The sequence below is a fragment of the Physeter macrocephalus genome, chromosome 11 (genome assembly GCF_002837175.3).
Source record: "Physeter macrocephalus isolate SW-GA chromosome 11, ASM283717v5, whole genome shotgun sequence".
NCBI classification, from domain to species: Eukaryota; Metazoa; Chordata; class Mammalia; order Artiodactyla; family Physeteridae; genus Physeter; species Physeter macrocephalus.
In genome coordinates this window covers 41157759-41178020 of record NC_041224.1, presented here as the reverse complement: position 1 = coordinate 41178020, position 20262 = coordinate 41157759, and the positions used below count along the sequence as shown (strand labels likewise).

General features: G+C 38.9%; 1 protein-coding gene and 1 pseudogene across 2 annotated transcripts in view; both read left to right on the top strand.

Moving 5' to 3' along the window:
- The first annotated feature begins 7617 nt into the window (after window positions 1-7617).
- SH3GL3 (SH3 domain containing GRB2 like 3, endophilin A3) overlaps window positions 7618-20262 on the top strand; it is a 56933-nt gene continuing 44288 nt past the window's right edge. For both annotated transcript variants that reach the window (XR_003681993.2, XM_028495978.2), the window contains exons 1-3: window positions 7618-7683; window positions 13113-13185; window positions 15824-15967. Coding sequence is in view for 1 of the 2 variants with exons in the window: in XM_028495978.2 (XP_028351779.1) it covers window positions 7675-7683; window positions 13113-13185; window positions 15824-15967 (226 nt within the window). In the remaining variant the exon portion in view is untranslated. The remainder of the gene's footprint in view (window positions 7684-13112; window positions 13186-15823; window positions 15968-20262) is intronic.
- On the top strand, window positions 16721-18886 carry LOC102981315 (ubiquitin-like modifier-activating enzyme 5; annotated as a pseudogene).

Genomic DNA, 20262 nt, shown 5'->3' with positions numbered 1-20262 from the left:
CCTGGCGTCTATTCTTGCCAGAGAGAAATCTGTCATTTTTATTGTTGCTTTGGTTGTTTGTTTGTTTTTCCCCCTGTGGTAGTTTTAGAAATTTTTATTCTTGAGATCTTGATGTGTCTAGGTATGAGTTAATATTTATCTTGCTTAGCACTTGAGTGCACTTTCAAACTGTAGACTCATATCTTCCTTTAATTGAAGGAAAAAAAGAGCTATTAAATCAAAATATTGATTCTCTCATATGATGTCATTTTTTCTGGAATGCCTATCAGGTATATCTTGGAGCCTCTCACTTATGCTCCATATTCATTGACATTTCATATTAAAAAAGTAAGACTTCTTTGTCCTTTAAAATTTTTTGTTCTTTGATAAGTTTCCTTAGTAATATTTTCCAGTTTACCAGTTCTCTCTCTGTTTATGCCCAGTCTGGAGTTTATATCATCTCTTGAATTTTTCATTTTCATGACTGTCTATTTTTTTATTTCCAAGATTTCTAATTTTGTAGAGCTATTTAAGAATCCCCTCCTTTTGTGTAATTACTTGTTCTTTATTAATAGAAGTTATTCCTTCATTTATCATATTGGTAATGTCTAAACATATAAAGTCTTTGTCAGATTGTTTCATAAAAGTCTTTTCACCTGGAGTAAATTCATGTTGTGATCTGTGATTTTGTTGGCTATCTTACTTGGTGTTATATTGATTCATGTGCCTTAGAATTTAGATTTAGAGGCTTACTTTTAATTGGGGAGGGGGTCTTTTTGTCACTTGTAATCCCCTGTGCACCCTTCTATCTAGCGGTTGTGATTCCCTCCACCTTGCTTCCTAAGGCCCAAATGCTGAATGATGGCTTCTCTTCTATGGTGATATTGGGGATATCTCAATCTAGCCACAGAGCTGGTGGCGGGTGGAGGTGGTAACTTGATTGGTTCTTTGCTCTTCAGTCTCCATGAGCCTGCAGATTCCCAAACATACTAACCTCGGACAGTGGTTTTCATTTGGTTATTTTTTCCAGCCTCCTTTTCCTTCCCATCCCCTGGCTTTGAGCAGAGCTTGATTCCAGGTTCTTGTCTCATGGAACACTTTAGATCCCTTTTTACCCAAAAGGAACCAGACTGCTGGCTGCCAGAGCCTGTGGCAGACAATAAGCTCAGCAAGACTGAGGCTTCAACCCCGCTCACCATATTGTGTCTCTGTTCCTTTTCTTGTCCGCATAAAAACTTTATTCTCTTCTTAAGCATTGCTTATCTTTTTGGTTTTCTCTTTTGATACTTAATCTTTCATTGCTATGTATTGAGAGCATAGGCCATGTATCATAGTTGAGTTTATCTAGTCATTTTGACCAGAAGTAGAAGCTTCAGTATTTCTATATAGCTTCCAACACTTACAAGAAATAGGACTGCAGTTTCTGTAACTCTGGAATGAGGTCAGGAGCCCTGTAGTGATCACCCGTCTTTCTCATCTTTATGTCTCCCTATCACATAGTAGATGCTCAACAATATTTCTTGAATGATGAAGAATTAAATATCGTCAAGTGGTCTAAAGAGCTAATACCATGCGTCTATTTATACTTACTTTTCAAAACAGCTGAACATCACTGGGGAATTCAGGAAAAACAGAGGAATGATCATGTCTCTTAACCATGACTCCTGTTGAAAAAAAATCCCATATTGGTGTCTCCTTCCAAATAAGAAACAAATATTAATCTCATTAGTTTCTGTTCTTAAAAGTGGGAACACTCCTTCTATTAGACACTCTGATTTCTAAAAATAGAACAAGTATAACCTGAACCAGTGAGAACTGATTCAGGCTCGGTAGGTTTCAGGTCTAACTCTCAATACTAGAAGGATTTTCGAAGGGATATTTTAAAACAAGGATATATGCATGGGCTTCTGTGGTTCCAGTAGCCCTGTGAAATTGCAGCTAATTGTATCAGTCAGTTTTGCTGTGTAACAAACCACTCCCAAACATAGTGATTTACAACAAAACCCATTTATTTAGTTCACAACTCTGTAGGTCAGCAATTTGAGCTGGGATTTACTGGGTGGGTCTGTTGATCTGGCTGATCTTAGCTGGGCTCAGGCTCACTGACCTCTTGATGGTCAGTGGCCAGGTGAACTGTGGTTTTGGTGCTCTGGGATGGCTCAGCTGGGATGGCAATCTCTGTTCCAAGTGGTCTTTCATTCTCTAGCAGGCAAGCTCAGGCTTATTCACATGGAGATGGTCACAGTGGACCTCAGAGAGTGAGCAGAAGTATCTACCAAGTCTCTTTATAGCTATAATGTATCTATAAGGTCCAAAGTCAATACTCACACAGGGTTGTTTACATTCTATTCAATTGACCAAAGCAAGTTCTGGGTGGAGAAATAAAATCCATGTCTTGATGGGAGGAACTGCAAAGCATTATGGCCATTTTTGCAATTTACCATGCAACAGAACGTGGAGGATTTTTCCTGGGGTGTGGTTGCGTAATTTTCAGAAAATTACCTCCAAAGTTAAGAACCAATATTTTAAATGATTACTGAACAAAAAGAGATTTGGGGGACTTAATTAATGGATATCTGTTTCAAACACTGCTTGGTGTATGGCAATGGAATTCTCAATTGTTCTTGTTGAAGGTTACCCCTGGTATCAAGGAGTTAGAATAATCCTCTCTGACTTCAATACCGAGCCTGAAAACAAAAACTATTGTCTTAGTGTATCTGTCAGCTTCTATTGAGTAACAAAGTGCTCCAACATTTAGTGGTCTAGAACAATGACCATGTAAATGACCCATGCTTCCACGGGTCAGCAGATTAAGCTGGTATCGGCTGTGCTTTCACAGTGTCTGCAGTCAGCTGCAGGTCAAACTAAAGAGCTCTGGTTTGGGGAATTAACTGGTTGTCCTGACTGAAGGTGTTGGGGCCACTTGTCTCTCACCACCTAGCAAATTATCTCAGTCTTGTTCACATGGTGGCAGCAGGGTTTCAAGAGAACGAGTGAAAGTACACAAGATCTTGTAGAGCCTAGGCTTGTTTTTATGGGTCAAAACAAGTCACATGTCCAGCTCGATTCATTAGGGTGGAAATAGACTCCAACTCTGTCTAGGAGGGATGGCAAAGACATAGAAACAGGGAAGATGGGGAGTTGTAGCCTTTTTTTGGTAATCTTTCATCTCTCTTCAAGTAATTCCCTCTCACACCCAAAATTTAATTTAAATATTGTCTGCATGTATATTCTTCCTATTAAACAGTAATACTGTGTGTCTGATAGTAGTAGTGTAAGTAGTAGCAGAAAACCACACTTAACATTTAAAACAACCTACAGTTTTGTTTTGTTTTGTTTTGTTTTTGTGGTACACGGGCCTCTCACTGTTGTGGCCTCTCCCGTTGCGGAGCACAGGCACCGGACGCACAGGCTCAGCGGCCATGGCTCATGGGCCCAGCCGCTCCACGGCATGTGGGATCCTCCCAGACTGGGGCACGAACCCGTGTCCCCTGCATCAGCAGGTGGACTGTCAACCACTGCGCCACCAGGGAAGCCCTACAGTTTTTTTTTTTTTTACCATTAATTGGTGGTACCCACCTCCGTTTACTACTGAGTTTTATATTCATATAAGTATTTTAAAGGTGTAAACAAATCCTGTAGATGTGTACTTTTCTAAAGAAAGTGACTTAACATATTTTCTACTGCTCATCCAGTCTCCTTGTTTTCTAATCCAACCCATACTGGAGCCAAAGTTGGTTTTCTAAAAGGTTTTCCAACTGCATTGTTTGATGAAGAAGCTCTAGGGACTTCTCAATCATATTCTTTACCTTGGCATTTGAGAATCTGTGTGGTCTGGCTTCTGCCTACCTTTCAGCTTTTATTTTCCTTCATTCTCCCTTGAGTACCATTCATTACAGTTAAACCAAATTTCTTGCTGTTTCTTGAGCACACTTGGTCCTATACCAGTAGTTCTCAACTGTCCAGAGACATTCTTGGTTTTCACGATGGGGTTGTGTGTGCTGCTGGTTTCTAGTAGGTAGAGGCCAGGGATGCTGTTAGACATCCTACAATGCACAGGACAGTCTCCTCAGCAAAGAATTATCTGATCTAAATATCAGAGTGCCAAGGTTGAGAAACTGCCCTACAAATTGCTGCCACTGGGTCTTTTTTCATGCTGCCTCACACCAGAAGGCCTTCCTTCAGTTCTGCCTGTTGAAATGTCTCCTGTCCTTAAAAAGCCAGTTCAGATGCCAAGCCTTCTAGGAAACAAGTCCTGGATGATCCCCACCCTTACCCTTTACACTGTAGGTTCGCAGAATCCTTTCTATGAATCACTGAAATGCTTTATCACTCAAGATGTTTACAATAATCTGTGTTCTGTACTATTATTTTGTATTGTTCTTGTTGTTTCTCCCTTGTATTTTATAAATTTATTTATTTATTTTTGGCTGTGTTGGGTCTTCGTTGCTGCGCACAGTCCTTCTTTAGTTGCAGCGAGCTGGGGCTACTCTTCGTTGCGGTGCGTGGGCTTCTCATCGCGGTAGTTTCTCTTGTTGCAGAGTCTGGGTTCTAGGCGCGTGGCCTTCAGTAGCCGTGGTGTGTGGGCTCAGTAGTTGTGACTTGCGGGCTCAGTAGTTGTGGCTTGCGGGCTCTAGAGCTCAGCCTCAGTAGCTGTGGCGCACGGGCTTAGCTGCTCCACAGCATGTGGGATCTTCCCGGACCAGGGCTCGAACCCGTGTCCCCTGCATTGGCAGGTGGATTCTTAACCACTGTGCCACCAGGGAAGCCCTCTCCCTTGTATTTTAGTTGACTGTTGGTGTATGAACTCTTTTGCTGAACTGTGGGTTCCTGGATGACCAGGATTAATCTTATTTATGTTTCTACTAGAGCAACTACCATGTGTTTTACATGTAGTAGATGCATAATAAATATCTGTTGAATGAGTGAGGAATGTGTATCTTCCCATGTTCTTAGCTATGGTTACTCCTTCCAACAATTTTCTTAAAGGACTTAATTCAAAAAAATCCAACAAGCTGAACCTGAGTTTTTTTGTTTTTGTTTGTAATAATTTGAGTCAAATACTGTGATAACAAATGATTGTACAGTACAATTACTTGTGTTTATTTCCACAGCTGTTTAGTGAAAAAATAAGTGGCGTTGAAGGAACGAAACTAGATGATGAATTTCTTGACATGGAAAGGGTAAGAGAACATTTTAATGTAAATTATCTTATAAATTTGACTTTCATTGTGATGTGAGATATACTGATACTGTGAAGGATATTAGAGTGGGGATCTAGGATGTTTGAATTCAGGTGTGGATTATGGAATCCAAAAGGCAGTTCTTTCATGCTTCGAGATCCAAATAAAGACCCTGGACCTTGGGAGATGGGATATGGCTAACTGGTTCCCTCTAGTGGACAAAAGTTAGAATGCTCAAAAGATGGTCCATCTTGGCAAACAGTTTAGGCCAAAGTGTGATTTAATATCTTGGAGAGTCGAAATGTATTACTGGGAGGAGGCTCTTCGAATATATAAATATTGATTTAATGTGTGGAAGACTCTGACCCTGTTCCCATGTGTTGCAGCAGCTGCATAACAAGTAATTTTTATCCACTGGAACCAGCCATGTCAATCAACTTGGATAAGCTGGTTTCGGACTTTCCTGATGGGTGACACAAGGATGATAATGTGTGTTCTGCTTGCCTCATGTGGATGTTTTGAGAATTATGCAGAAAAATTAACGTGTATGAAACCATTTAAAAAATGCAATGAGCATGTTACAGATGTGATTGTTAACACATGACAAAGGAAGACTGTAGAGTCTCAGTCCATGAACAAGCTTCCTGGTCAACTGTGTGAAGTAGTTTAGGTGGAGGCAAGTGGGACCATCACTAATTATCAGCTTCCTCAGGTCCTTTCCCCTTTGTTTTGGGACCTTTAAACATAGCCTATTTTTAATAATTAGAGTCCCCAGGTGAGAGAGGGCAGAGAGAAAGCAAAGTATCTTTCCTCAGGTGTAACATGGAGGATACAGGCTATGGCAGGTAGTAGAGCTTTCAGCAGATTCTAGGGAAAGAAGTCCAGCCCCAGACTGTGCCTTGGGGGTGTAGGGGTTACTGTCTTCAGGATACCCTGGACCTGGCCACACTGTCCTCCAGGGAGCTTCTTATTTTCTGGGTGAGCACAATTAATTTTCTAGAAATGTTAAGGCCTTGATAGAAAGCTTATATTGTTTTGCTTTTTAAAAAAGTTAGTTTCTGAAGATTGAAAAACATAGAACATTTAAACATCATTGGCATACCTAAAATTACTTTAAAAATCTCTTGATAAATAAAGATATTTGTGTAACTTTATTACTAATAAAATGATTCAGTTGAGATGTTAAGTTTAAAAGTACATTTCAATAATTTTAGTTTTGGTTGTTGGACTGAGACCCCTCTTGTTTACTTCCTTTCCCTCCCAAAACCTGAATGAGTGACAGAAGAAATACAAAAAGAAAATCTATTATCTGTTTTATTACAGCAGTAAAAAGCATGGAAATATTTAATAGGTCAAGAAGTTTTAAGGACTTTCTAGAAGAGGTGAATTAGGTAAAATATGAGGCCACTAAAAGGCAAAAGAAGGTTTTAAAAAATTATAGAAAGATGTATCATGTAATCTATCAGGAAATTATAACAGTTATGAACCATTATGCATCATTTAACATGGCATCTGAATATGGAAGGTAAAAGCTGTCAATGCATAGAGAACTGACAAAAATCAGAGTAGAAGATTTTGCATACCTTTCTCATAAAATAACATAATTAAATAATAGGCTCATAGAGAATTTTCATAAAATATGACTATTAACTGATTGTAAATAATATAGATATCTGCATTCCTCAAATTGAGAATTCATTTCAAATTTATTTAAAACAATTTCAATAATCAATTATTTATTGGGCTATGGGAAAAAAAATATTTTTGGCCGTGTTGGGTCTTCGTTGCTGCGCACAGTCCTTCTTTAGTTGCAGCGAGCTGGGGCTACTCTTCGTTGCAGTGCGTGGGCTTCTCATCGCGGTAGTTTCTCTTGTTGCAGAGTCTGGGTTCTAGGCGCGTGGCCTTCAGTAGCCGTGGTGTGTGGGCTCAGTAGTTGTGACTTGCGGGCTCAGTAGTTGTGGCTTGCGGGCTCTAGAGCTCAGCCTCAGTAGCTGTGGCGCACGGGCTTAGCTGCTCCACAGCATGTGGGATCTTCCCGGACCAGGGCTCGAACCCGTGTCCCCTGCATTGGCAGGTGGATTCTTAACCACTGTGCCACCAGGGAAGCCCTCTCCCTTGTATTTTAGTTGACTGTTGGTGTATGAACTCTTTTGCTGAACTGTGGGTTCCTGGATGACCAGGATTAATCTTATTTATGTTTCTACTAGAGCAACTACCATGTGTTTTACATGTAGTAGATGCATAATAAATATCTGTTGAATGACTGAGGAATGTGTATCTTCCCATGTTCTTAGCTATGGTTACTCCTTCCAACAATTTTCTTAAAGGACTTAATTCAAAAAAATCCAACAAGCTGAACCTGAGTTTTTTTGTTTTTGTTTGTAATAATTTGAGTCAAATACTGTGATAACAAATGATTGTACAGTACAATTACTTGTGTTTATTTCCACAGCTGTTTAGTGAAAAAATAAGTGGCGTTGAAGGAACGAAACTAGATGATGAATTTCTTGACATGGAAAGGGTAAGAGAACATTTTAATGTAAATTATCTTATAAATTTGACTTTCATTGTGATGTGAGATATACTGATACTGTGAAGGATATTAGAGTGGGGATCTAGGATGTTTGAATTCAGGTGTGGATTATGGAATCCAAAAGGCAGTTCTTTCATGCTTCGAGATCCAAATAAAGACCCTGGACCTTGGGAGATGGGATATGGCTAACTGGTTCCCTCTAGTGGACAAAAGTTAGAATGCTCAAAAGATGGTCCATCTTGGCAAACAGTTTAGGCCAAAGTGTGATTTAATATCTTGGAGAGTCGAAATGTATTACTGGGAGGAGGCTCTTCGAATATATAAATATTGATTTAATGTGTGGAAGACTCTGACCCTGTTCCCATGTGTTGCAGCAGCTGCATAACAAGTAATTTTTATCCACTGGAACCAGCCATGTCAATCAACTTGGATAAGCTGGTTTCGGACTTTCCTGATGGGTGACACAAGGATGATAATGTGTGTTCTGCTTGCCTCATGTGGATGTTTTGAGAATTATGCAGAAAAATTAACGTGTATGAAACCATTTAAAAAATGCAATGAGCATGTTACAGATGTGATTGTTAACACATGACAAAGGAAGACTGTAGAGTCTCAGTCCATGAACAAGCTTCCTGGTCAACTGTGTGAAGTAGTTTAGGTGGAGGCAAGTGGGACCATCACTAATTATCAGCTTCCTCAGGTCCTTTCCCCTTTGTTTTGGGACCTTTAAACATAGCCTATTTTTAATAATTAGAGTCCCCAGGTGAGAGAGGGCAGAGAGAAAGCAAAGTATCTTTCCTCAGGTGTAACATGGAGGATACAGGCTATGGCAGGTAGTAGAGCTTTCAGCAGATTCTAGGGAAAGAAGTCCAGCCCCAGACTGTGCCTTGGGGGTGTAGGGGTTACTGTCTTCAGGATACCCTGGACCTGGCCACACTGTCCTCCAGGGAGCTTCTTATTTTCTGGGTGAGCACAATTAATTTTCTAGAAATGTTAAGGCCTTGATAGAAAGCTTATATTGTTTTGCTTTTTAAAAAAGTTAGTTTCTGAAGATTGAAAAACATAGAACATTTAAACATCATTGGCATACCTAAAATTACTTTAAAAATCTCTTGATAAATAAAGATATTTGTGTAACTTTATTACTAATAAAATGATTCAGTTGAGATGTTAAGTTTAAAAGTACATTTCAATAATTTTAGTTTTGGTTGTTGGACTGAGACCCCTCTTGTTTACTTCCTTTCCCTCCCAAAACCTGTGGGCTATGGGAAACAAAACTCAACAAATTTCTCAAAGTAAAATCATAGAACACAAGGATTACAAGGAAGGTATAGTTGCCAAATTCTGGATGTTTGGAAATGGAAGAACATGTAAAAATAATTCTTGTTTCAAGAGGGAATGAAAAGTAAAATTAAAGATCACTTAGTCATGAGAACTCTATATGTCAAAACCTGTGATATATGGCTAAGTCTTCAATGCATTTAATAGAAAATAAATGTTGGAAGAGAATGAATAAATCATTCAAGCCAAAAAGCTAGGAAAATAACAGCAAAGTAAATCACTCTAGGTGGAAGGAAGAAATCAATACAGATAAATGATAAATTAATAAAATATAAAACAATAATAACAAAAAGGTAGAATCAATAAATAAAACCAAAAACTTTTTTTTTTTTGAAAGACCACCTCTACTAAGTATGAGCAAGAGAGGGAAAAGGGAAAACACAAATAAACTACATTAAGAATAAGAAGGATATAATGACAGATGTGGATTCTTTTTTTTTTTAATTTTTGAACTTTATTTTATTTTTTTTTTTATACAGCAGGTTCTTTTTAGTTATCCATTTTATACCTATTAGTGTATATATGTCAATCCTAATCTCCCGATTCTTTAAATTTAAAAAAAAAAGAGATTATTATAAACAGGTGTCAGAAATCAGGGCTGCCAGCAGCTCTCTAACTCAAGGGCTGAGGTCTGGGAGTGTCAGTGGCACAGGCTTTGGGCACCTCAGGGGGAGGGTACCAACACAAATGGAAATTCCAGATTTAATCTACCAACAAAGACGCCCTCACACCAGGTAGGCTTTACAAAAATAATTTTCACCTCTCTGCTTTCCCCTGTTTGTCCTGATGGTTTGCTGAGATATTTGCATTGCATTTTCTTAACCTGAACACACATACCCACCCCCCGATGTCCCCAGTTATTCTAGAAGGGAGGTTTTGTTTTTAAACTACGTGAGTTATTTTTTTCAGTGTTCAACTTGATTGCCTGTTTTTGCCAACATGTTTAGTGGCATCCTCTTTAATTTGTAAAGGGTTTTCCTTGTATTGATTCCTGGGCTGTCCTGGAAGCACCACCAGTATGTGTACATCAAGGCCTGTGAGTTTTAGGCCATTTGTTTCTTGGCATTTTTTTCCCAAAAGAAATAGAAGAGTCTAAGTAGAAAGTATTCCGCCTCTACCTCCTCTCATCCTCACCCCTCAGAGGTGACTCCTAGATACCTGGTGGCTTTTCGTGTCCAAAGAGGGTTGTATACATGGAATGACCACTCTACGTTGTGTTTTAATTAATATTGAATATATATAAAGTTATATATCTAAAACCTAGTTTTTTTTCTTTTTCTTTTTTTTAAATTAATTTTTATTGGAGCATAGTTGCTTTACAATGTTGTGTTAATTTCTGCTGTACAGCAAAGTGAATCAGTCATGTGTATACATATATCCCCTCTTTTTTGGATTTCCTTCCCATTTAGGTCACCACAGAGCACTGAGTAGAGTTCCCTGTGCTACACAGCAGGTTCTCATTAGATATCTGTTTTAAACATAGTAGTGTATATATGTCAGTCCCAATCTCCCAGTTCACCCCACCCTCCCTTCCCCGCTTGGTAACCATAAGTTTGTTCTCTACATCTGTGACTCTATTTCTGCTTTGCAAATAAGTTCATCTGTACCATTTTTCTCGATTCCACATACAAGCGATATTATACGATAAAAAACCTAGTTCTTCTTAAGCCTTAAACTGCACATATGGATTTTATTTATAAATTTAGTAATTTCAGTATAAAAATAATGATCATTTTTAGTTAATCTTCATTTTAGTTTCCATTAAGTCATAAGCTGAACAGATGAAATCCTTATACATTTGTCACCAACTAGTTACATAATTAAGCAAATTCCCTTAATGCAAATTCCTGCAATACAAATGCAGTGCATAGGAGTCCCTCAAACTTAACATCAAATCTAAAACAGGATTTTCCTATGCACTTACATTTCTGGTAACTCTAATAAAATATAAACATTAAGTTATCAAATTTTCTTAAACATTTCAAAGATCTTCATAAACAATTGAACATACTGAGGAGAGTTCAAAGTTTACAAAACTCGTTACCAGGTCAAGTACACGTACACACAGGCACATTCCCACACACACAGCTAGTACACGTGTATTAGTAATATGGGTTTGATTCATTTCTTCATTTCTGTACTGTCTTTTTAAACCTTCCTGGGGCCCCAAATTTGAGCATTCAGCTAAGGGGAGCAAATACAATTTCAGGTTGGATGAGAGTGCTTCATTGAAAGCTTCTGACCCTGAACAGATCATAGATTTTTAAATGACAAAAATGAGGTTTTTTTGTATTAGACATCACTCCCAGCTTGCTTTTTTCCTTAGCAACGCACAGTGGATGTCTTCCCAGTACCTATAGATCTTCCGTGTATTTTCCCCCGTGATTAAAGAGTATTCCTTATTTAGCTGTTTCACAATTTATCAAGTCAATCTCCTATTGATTGTAATTTAAGTTGCTTTCAGTTTTTATGACTATGTAAAATGGTCTAAGAAACATCTTTTTACCTCCGTGCAGTTTACTGGTATGTTTCTAGATGCTAAGCCCCTGGAAGTATGATAGATGGTACATTAATAGGTACTTCACCTTGATCTCAAAAAGATCGTATCATTTAGCACGCCTATTGTATATGAAAGGGCCCATTACTCCACACCTGTATAATACCTTATATGGGGTCTAGTCAATTAAAAAAGATTTTTGGGGGGTCAATCTGGTGAGTGGAAAGTATCTCCTTTTAATTTATAATTTTCCTGAATATTTTGTCAAATGTTTATAAGCAACTTGCATTTCTCCTCTTTTGTGGATTGCCTTCTTTCTAGTTGGGTTGCTTTTTTTTTTTTTTTTAATGGGAGTACGGAGTATAATAGATACTAACCCGTTATTTTTCTGCATTTTAGTTTCTGTTCACCACTTTTATCAAACTTCGTGTATTGTGTCTTTTCACCGTTCCATTTGAAATTTTATGGAGTCAGAATTTTGGTCTTTTCATCTATGATGCTTGGATTTTGGTGATGCCTGGAATATCCTTTCCACCCCAGTATTTCAAAATATTCTCCTGCATAGTTTAGTACTCTTACAGTTTGTTTTTAGGTCCATATTTTTAATCCTGTATGTAGTGTGATGTATGAATCTAACTTTATTATTAATTTGCCTAGTTTTAACAAAAAAAAAGAAAAAATTGAAAGTGTGATAGGCTTTGAATTACTTTTACATGTTAATTGGGGGAGGATTTACATCTTTCCAAAACTGAATTTTCCCATTTAGGAACGTGGCTTTTCAAGTATGTATTGTACATTTCTCATAATATTTCTTCCTCGTTATTGCTTATTTTTAAATTGCTGCTCTTATGAGCAGGATCTCCTTTTCCTTTAAAACATTTTCTTTTGGGCCATTGATGGTATAAAGTAAAGCTATTGAAATGTGCATAGTTAACTTTTATTGTATAGTCTCACATTCATTTTCTGGTTAACCAACAGCCAGAGTATCCAGGAATGGTTTTGAGGAAGGAAAGATTCAGTCTTAACCTGGCAGGGAAACCTTTGTCGTTAGCCTCTTCTGCCCACAGAACAGAAGAATATATTTCAGTGATAATATTGATACTAGTGATGATGATTCTTTTGTTGTTGGCTTACTGAGGTAGTTTCTCATATGAGTCCTTATTATGGCATCCTTACACAAGTACAAAAATTCAAGTTCACCCAGCAAATAAGGAAAGTTTGGCTCAGAAATGTCTAGTCTTGGTTTTGAGAGACCTTCAAGCGCAACCAATAATCTAGTGGAGCATAATAACTTGTCCAGGTTTCCTAAATATTACATTAATATTCATTTTAATGTTGAATAAGAAGTTAGTGTTCTCCACCATCATTGGGAGGAGCAATTATTGGAAGGATGTCCCAGAATCAAAAAGTTAAGAAGATATTACCTCTTCCAAAAATGTTGAAAATGTCCATTTGTATTAAAATCATTATAATGGTGTTATAAATATTAAATTGATCAAATTTATTTCTCTGTTTGTTTTTCTGTAGAAGTCATTGTTTGTCATTTACCAATATCTTCATGTGTTTCTCTTTTTTTAAGAAAATAGACGTTACCAATAAAGCTGTTGCAGAAATTCTTTCAAAAGCCACAGAATATCTTCAGCCGAATCCAGGTAAAGTTAGAAAATGTCTTGAAATATTCAATTGTTCATTCGCTGTCAGAGATTCCAATAACCCAGGTTTACTGAGCATATGGTTGACGTGATCTAGAAACAATGTCCTCTGTGCCCGAATAATGAAATTCAGTTTTTTTAAGTTGAGTGACTAAAGGGAGTTGCAGTGAATCCTAGCTGATGACAAACAGAGTAGACACTTCTGTGAACTATGGTGATGTTATTTGGGTGGAGTCTTGGTCTTAGCAGCAAGACACTGCTAAGCAAAGACATTTTTTATGAGATGCTTCAGAAACCCACTAAATATTTTGTCCATGTTTTCTTATTCAGCTGTTTCCTCTGTTTTTCTTTTTTCTTTTTTATTAAAATTTCTGCCATCCTGTTCTAACAGTGCCTGTGACTTTGAAATGGCTTTCACTTCATGGCTTAAATGCTGATGAAGTGAGGTATGATAAACATGAGAAACATGAGAAGGTCCAGTATTACCGCAGCTTCTGGACAGGAGGTCTTTGACTCCTAGGTATTGAAGCAGCATCCCTTGATGAAGTTTTCCTAAGTTCTAAACTATATAAACCAATAGAGGGCGTCCAAGCTTTGAATTCTGTGGGTTTCCAAATCTGCCTTTACTTTGTATGAATTTATTATTTGCACATAATTATCGTGATTCCCTCGGCTCTAGGAATCAGCACACATCCAACCATCTGAAAATATAGAAAATAAATTTAAAAACATACATTGAATAAAATATTATGTCCAGGCAGGATGGCAGGTATCGAATTCTTTAAAACTGTACAGCTGATTATTTAAAACTGTACAGTTTTAAAAAGCATAATTATATATCTCTTCCTGGGCCTCGTCAGTGATTGAACCACACAAGTCCCTTTTCCTGATGAATCAGTCAACACATATTTAGCAAATACTCCCTCTAGGCAAGGGGGTTTCCTGGGTCCAGGGATATATGGTTGAGTTGGAAGGGAACCTGCCCTCAATGAGCTGACACTGGAATGGGGTAGGGAGGTACTGGCCAACAATGAAAGTGTCCACTTGGCCAGACACCTCTAGTTATTCCTGGAGAAGAGGAAGGGAGGCCTAGCAGCCTCTCATTCCATTTAGTGGCCCTCAGTCACAGGACTGCTGCACCCCACATCCCGCCCTGACAGTGGGGAAGAGGAGCAGAGTGTGTGTGTGTGTTTGTGTGTGTGTCTGTGTGTGTGTGTGTGTCTGTGTGTGTGTGTGTCTGTGTCTGTGTCTGTCTGTGTGGCGGGAGAGTGAAGCCTGTGTTCCTGGGGACCGGGAGGATAAGTGCTTCAAGGATGGGGTGGGCAAGATGCAAAAAGACTGGCACCGTGAGTGTCTAAAGCTTTGCTACTCGAAGTGTGGTCCATGGCGCAGGAGGATAGGCATCCCCTGAGAGACTGTGGGAAATGCAGAAACTTGGGCTCATCCCAGACTGACTGCATCAGACTCAACATTTTAACAGGATCCTTGGGTGCTTTGCATGCACATTAAAGTTTGAGAAGCACTAGTCTAGAATACTTTAAAATAAATATGTAATTATTAAAATAAAAGACAATAAAATGTACCCCTTTACAACCTATAATTATCTCAAACACCACCTAGCCTACAGAATAAATTCCCAAGTCCTTAGCTTGGTGTTCAGTTCATAGTCACATTTTCCCCTAGGTATTTCCTGATTTGTCCTGTATTAATTTCTTCTTTGGCCAAAGCAGCCTGCTCTTTTATCTGTTGGTTATAAACCATAATAAGCATTCCGCCTTCTGCATCTTACACTATTTCTGCACTTTTGGGGGGGCATCTTTCCATCTTTATTCAGCATATTGTTATATTTTCCTTTCTGTACACCACATCAGACTTTATTTGCATAATTACATCTTGTATTTTCTGCCTTCCAGTAACGAGAGTGTGAGCTCCTTGAGGTCAGAGGCTGTCTTAGGTCTCTCTGGAGTCCCAGTAATTAGCATGTGTGTCACACAGAGCTGGGATTAGTAAACACTTATGGCCTAAGTCAGAGAAAGAACTTAGTGGTCACCTATCATTTCCCTTGGGTCCAGGAGTGGAGCTACACCTGAGGGACCGTCAACACAGACTCCGGTTCCCCATGGGGGCATCTGTCTCCTATTGGTTAGGCTTCCTAAACAGGAGTGTGCAGCGCAGTGGCCCTGTGCCATGAAGTTAGATATGATCAGTCTGGATACACTCTTGGGGGTGGGGGGCTGTTAACCACCAGCTGGTTTGCAACATCCACCTCAGCAATTCTGTTCTTAGTTTGCAATTGGTCCCCAGGAAAATTTGTCTGCCCAGGTGTCAGTGTCTGAGTCAGTGAGTAAGCTGTGGGTGGGGTAATGAGAGCCCCGGTTACTATTATTTGGGAGTCAAGAGTGTGTGCCATAATTTCTATTTTTCATCATGTTTGTGCAACAGTGCCCTTAGCACCCACCCTGGTTAAGAATCTAGAAAACCATGTGAGTAACTTGGTCACGCAAGTTACCTTCCTGTCTCAGGGCTCTGACATTTTGTCTAGGGCGACCTTGATTTCTCCAGCCCCGTTTGTTACATGCTATGTACCTGTCACTCCGCCGTGCCATTTTAAGGAATTACAAATGATAATGTTTTTAAGCATACAGAGCTAAGCTAGGAATGCTGAACACTGTGTCGAAGATCCGAGGACAGGTGAAAACCACGGGGTACCCACAGACGGAAGGCTTGCTGGGCGACTGCATGCTGAAATACGGGAAGGAGCTCGGGGAAGGCTCCACTTTTGGTGAGTATTCCCACATCACCTGGGGGAGCTGAGAATGCATCCTTTGTCGATTTTAGGTTATGCACAAAACCTTCATTTTAACAACGCTTGTTACTTTTTTCATATTATCAGAGCAATACATGTTCGAGAATTCCCTGGCAGTCCAGTGGTTAAGACCCTGCTGCTTCCAATGCAGGGGGCGTGGGTTCGATCCCTGGTTGGGGAACTAAGATCCTGCATGCTGAGTGGAGCAACCAAAAAAAAAAAAAATTAAAAGAAAAGTAATACATGTTTATTGCAGGAAGTTTAGAAAACATAGGCAAGTAAAATAAAGGAAAATGCCAGCATCACCCATAGTTACCTCCCCAGTGATGGGCCCAATTACACACTTTGCTGTATATCGTTTATACCTTTTGTTTATTCTTATATATATTCACATACACCTTTAAACAAATTAAAATGGGGTTATAGTATACATACCCTAATTCCCTTTTGTATAATCTGCTTATTCCCACTGGCTAGAGCATGGTCCATGTCATAAGACAGTCTTCTACCATATTGTTTTTAAAGGCTGCATAATATTCCATGTATCCACAGTTTGTTCAATCAATCCCATTTAGGATATTTAGATTTTTCTTCTTTATGTGAAAAAAAAATTACATAGCATTTACGATAGACACTTTCATGGATAAAGCTTTGGGAATATCCAAGATTATGTTCTTAGATGAAATTCCTGGTAGTGAAGTTGCTGAGTCAAGAGTATGCCCGGCTGAGAGGCCTGCGGGAGCGGCGGAGATTGTCAGTCCGGGAGGCGCTGGGAGGGCTTCCTCAGGGTTGTGGGCTGGGAAGGCCGCCGCGAGGTGCCTCCTCACATACCCTCGTGGGCCCAGCAGGCCAACAGCATGGGGTGGTGGCGACGTCGACGGCCAGGGTCCCAGCCTGGCCGAGGCTGTGGAGCGGCTGCAGCAGCGGGTCGAGGAGCTGGAGCGGAAACTGGCCCAGGAGAGAAGTCGCCGGGCCCCGGGGGGCTGCGAGGGAGGAGGCGGTCGGGCCCGCATCGAAAAGATGAGCCCCAAGGTGGTGAATTCCAACCCCTACAGCCACCTTATGGCATTGAAACAAATGGGAATTGTGACTATGAGAAAATCCGTACCTTTGCTGTAGCAATAGTAGGTGTTGGTGGAGTTGGCAGTGTGACTGCTGAAATGCTGACAAGATGTGGCATTGGTAAGTTGCTACTCTTTGACTATAACAAGGTGGAATTGGCCAATATGAATAGACTTTTCTTCCAACCTCATCAAGCAGGATTAAGTAAAGTTCAAGCAGCAGAACATACTTTGAGGAACATTAGTCCTGATGTTCTTTTGGAAGTACACAACTACACTATAACCACAACAGAAAACTTTGAACCTTTCATGAATAGAATAAGTAATGGTGGATTAGAAGAAGGAAAACCTTTTGACCTAGTTCTTAGCTGTGTGGACAATTTTGAAGCTTGAGCGACAATAAATACAGCTTGTCATGAGGTTGGACAAACATGGATGGAGTCTGGGGTCAGTGAAAATGCAGTTTCAGGGCATATACAGCTCATAATTCCTGGAGAATCTGCTTGTTTTGCGTGTGCTCCACCGCTTGTAGTTGCTGCAAATATTGATGAGAAGACTCTGAAACGAGAAGGTGTTTGTGCAGCCAGTCTTCCTACCACTCTGGGAGTGGTTAGAATAAGTAATGGATTAGAAGAAGGAAAACCTGTTGACCTAGTTCTTAGCTGTGTGGACAATTTTGAAGCTCGAAGGACAATAAATACAGCTTGTCATGAGCTTGGACAAACATGGATGGAGTCTGGGGTCAGTGAAAATGCAGTTTCAGGGCATATACAGCTCATAATTCCTGGAGAATCTGCTTGTTTTGCGTGTGCTCCACCGCTTGGAGTTGCTGCAAATATTGATGAGAAGACTCTGAAACGAGAAGGTGTTTGTGCAGCCAGTCTTCCTACCACTATGGGAGTTGTTGCTGGGATCTTGGTACAAAAATGTGTTAAAGTTTCTGTTAAATTTTGGTACTGTTAGTTTTTACCTTGGATACAATGCAATGCAGGATTTTTTCCCTACTATGTCCATGAAGCCAAATCCTCAGTGTGATGACGGAAATTGTAGGAAGCAACAGGAAGAATATAAGAAAAAGGTAGCAGCACTGCCCACACAGGAGGTTGTTCAAAAAGAGGAAGAGGTAATAATATATGATGACAATGAGTGCGGTATTGAGTTGGTACCTGAGCTTTCAGAAGAGGAACTGAAAAATTCTTCAGGTCCAATTCCTGACTTACCTGAAGGAACAGTGGCATATACAGTTCCCCCAAAGCAAGGAGATTCTGTACCTGAAGTAACAGTGGAAGATTCTGGTGAAAGCTTGGAAGAACTCATGGCCAAGATGAAGAACATGTAAATAATGGACTGGCCTGTATTTTATTTCCGGTGTCTAAACCTGTTCCCTAGCAATTAAAAAGAAAATCATTTAAAACTGAGAAAACTTAGGGCAACATCAGTTGATGTATAATCTTCACTGAATTGTTATACTGTTTAAAAATACTGTGACTATTGCTTGTTACTCCCCCCACCCCGCTTCAACTAAATCAGAAACTCTCCTAAAACTCATGTTTCATTCTAGTAAGAAAACTTCAAAGGATTATTGTAGGCAGTTATAAATCTTATTTAAAACTGAGCCATTGAACTGTTTTGGCCTTTTGGGAGGGGTGGGAAGAAAGGACCAATTTGATTTGCCTGAGGCCATGGACAACAGAATAGTGTGTGGTCAAATATAGGGAAAGGACAAGAGGTACAACCTATTGATTAGAGCCAGCAGGCATCTACTCATTGTGTTTGGAATTGCTCTCTACAGGAAAACTGCCCACTACTACTAACTTGAGCAATAATGAATTTCAAAGAGTAAACCTATAAAATAAAAACATCCTTTCAAATGTTTCCTGGTGAGACACAAGCTGAAATACAGTCATTGGAAAAGTTTGTAAACCTCTGAATTATATATTCAAAACAAGACAGAGGCAAATAAGAGGAAGCTTTCTTCATGGATAGACAGATAAAGATATTTTCAGGATGTACAAATTATATTTCTGCACTGATTAAGAAAAAGCATGTCATCTGTGGAACATATATCTGAGTCAGTGTGCTTTATTGAGGAGCAAAAGATAAATTTAGGCTAAGATCATCTAAATTATACCCATCATATGGGCTACCTTCTAATACTTTATTTAAATTTGATTCTGTGGGTGATTAGATATTGGCAAAGGTTTGTCCTGGATAACAGACAATAAAAGAGGTCTACATTGCCTTTTATTTAAATTTGATTCCGTAGGTAATTAGATATTGGCAAAGGTTCGTCCTGGGTAACAGACAATAAAAGAGGTCTAAATTGCCTCTGCAACAACTGACATGTATTTCTTCACAGGGAAGAGTATCATTTTCCCTGATCGTGACCACGAAATCGTAATTTGATAAACTGGTTTTCTCTGGATTTTGCATACAAATAATGAAGGCTTAGAGAACCTTGTTTGAAATAAATTCCTAATGGTTTGGAGACTAATAAAGACACATGCATGTATAACCATTATCTGTAGGCTGGTACTATGCTAGTCTCCTATTTTGATGACTTTTTTGCTCTGAAAAGATATAAATGTCTAAATTCTATCTCTAGGAGGAAAATGTCATTAAAAAATTAAAAGTGCATTTCCCACTTGTAAAGTAAAATTCTAAAAATAATTTCAGAAAGCCCCAAATATCAAATATGTTTAATATATTAGCTTTGAGATTTTAGCATACTGTGATTCTTATGTTTAGAGTGATGTCAGGAAAGTATGGGGATAGTTTTTCTAGCCTTGAAACATATTTACGTTGCCTTAGTAGGTCATTTGTTGTTGTTTAAAATTTTAGTGTAGTCATCTGTAAAATAACTTTTCTAGTTCCTAGAGATGCTTTGAATTTCAAAAAGGAAATACAGTCTTTCTAAGTCCCACTCCTTTGGTATACTAATTTGGTACCTCTGGTACACTAATCTGGTAAGGCTTTACTTATAAGTTTATATAGTTTGATAAATAGCTAGAACCTACTATCCTTTTATAAAAAATTTTTTATTGGAGTATGGTTGATTTACAATATGTGTTAGTTTCAGGTGTATACAAATTGAAACAGTTATACATATACATATTAGAACCTGCTATCTTCTAAAGACCTTTTTTCTGTTCTTAATTTGGCACTGTACCCTGCTGGGGTCTTATACTGTACCAAATCTTATCTAATTTT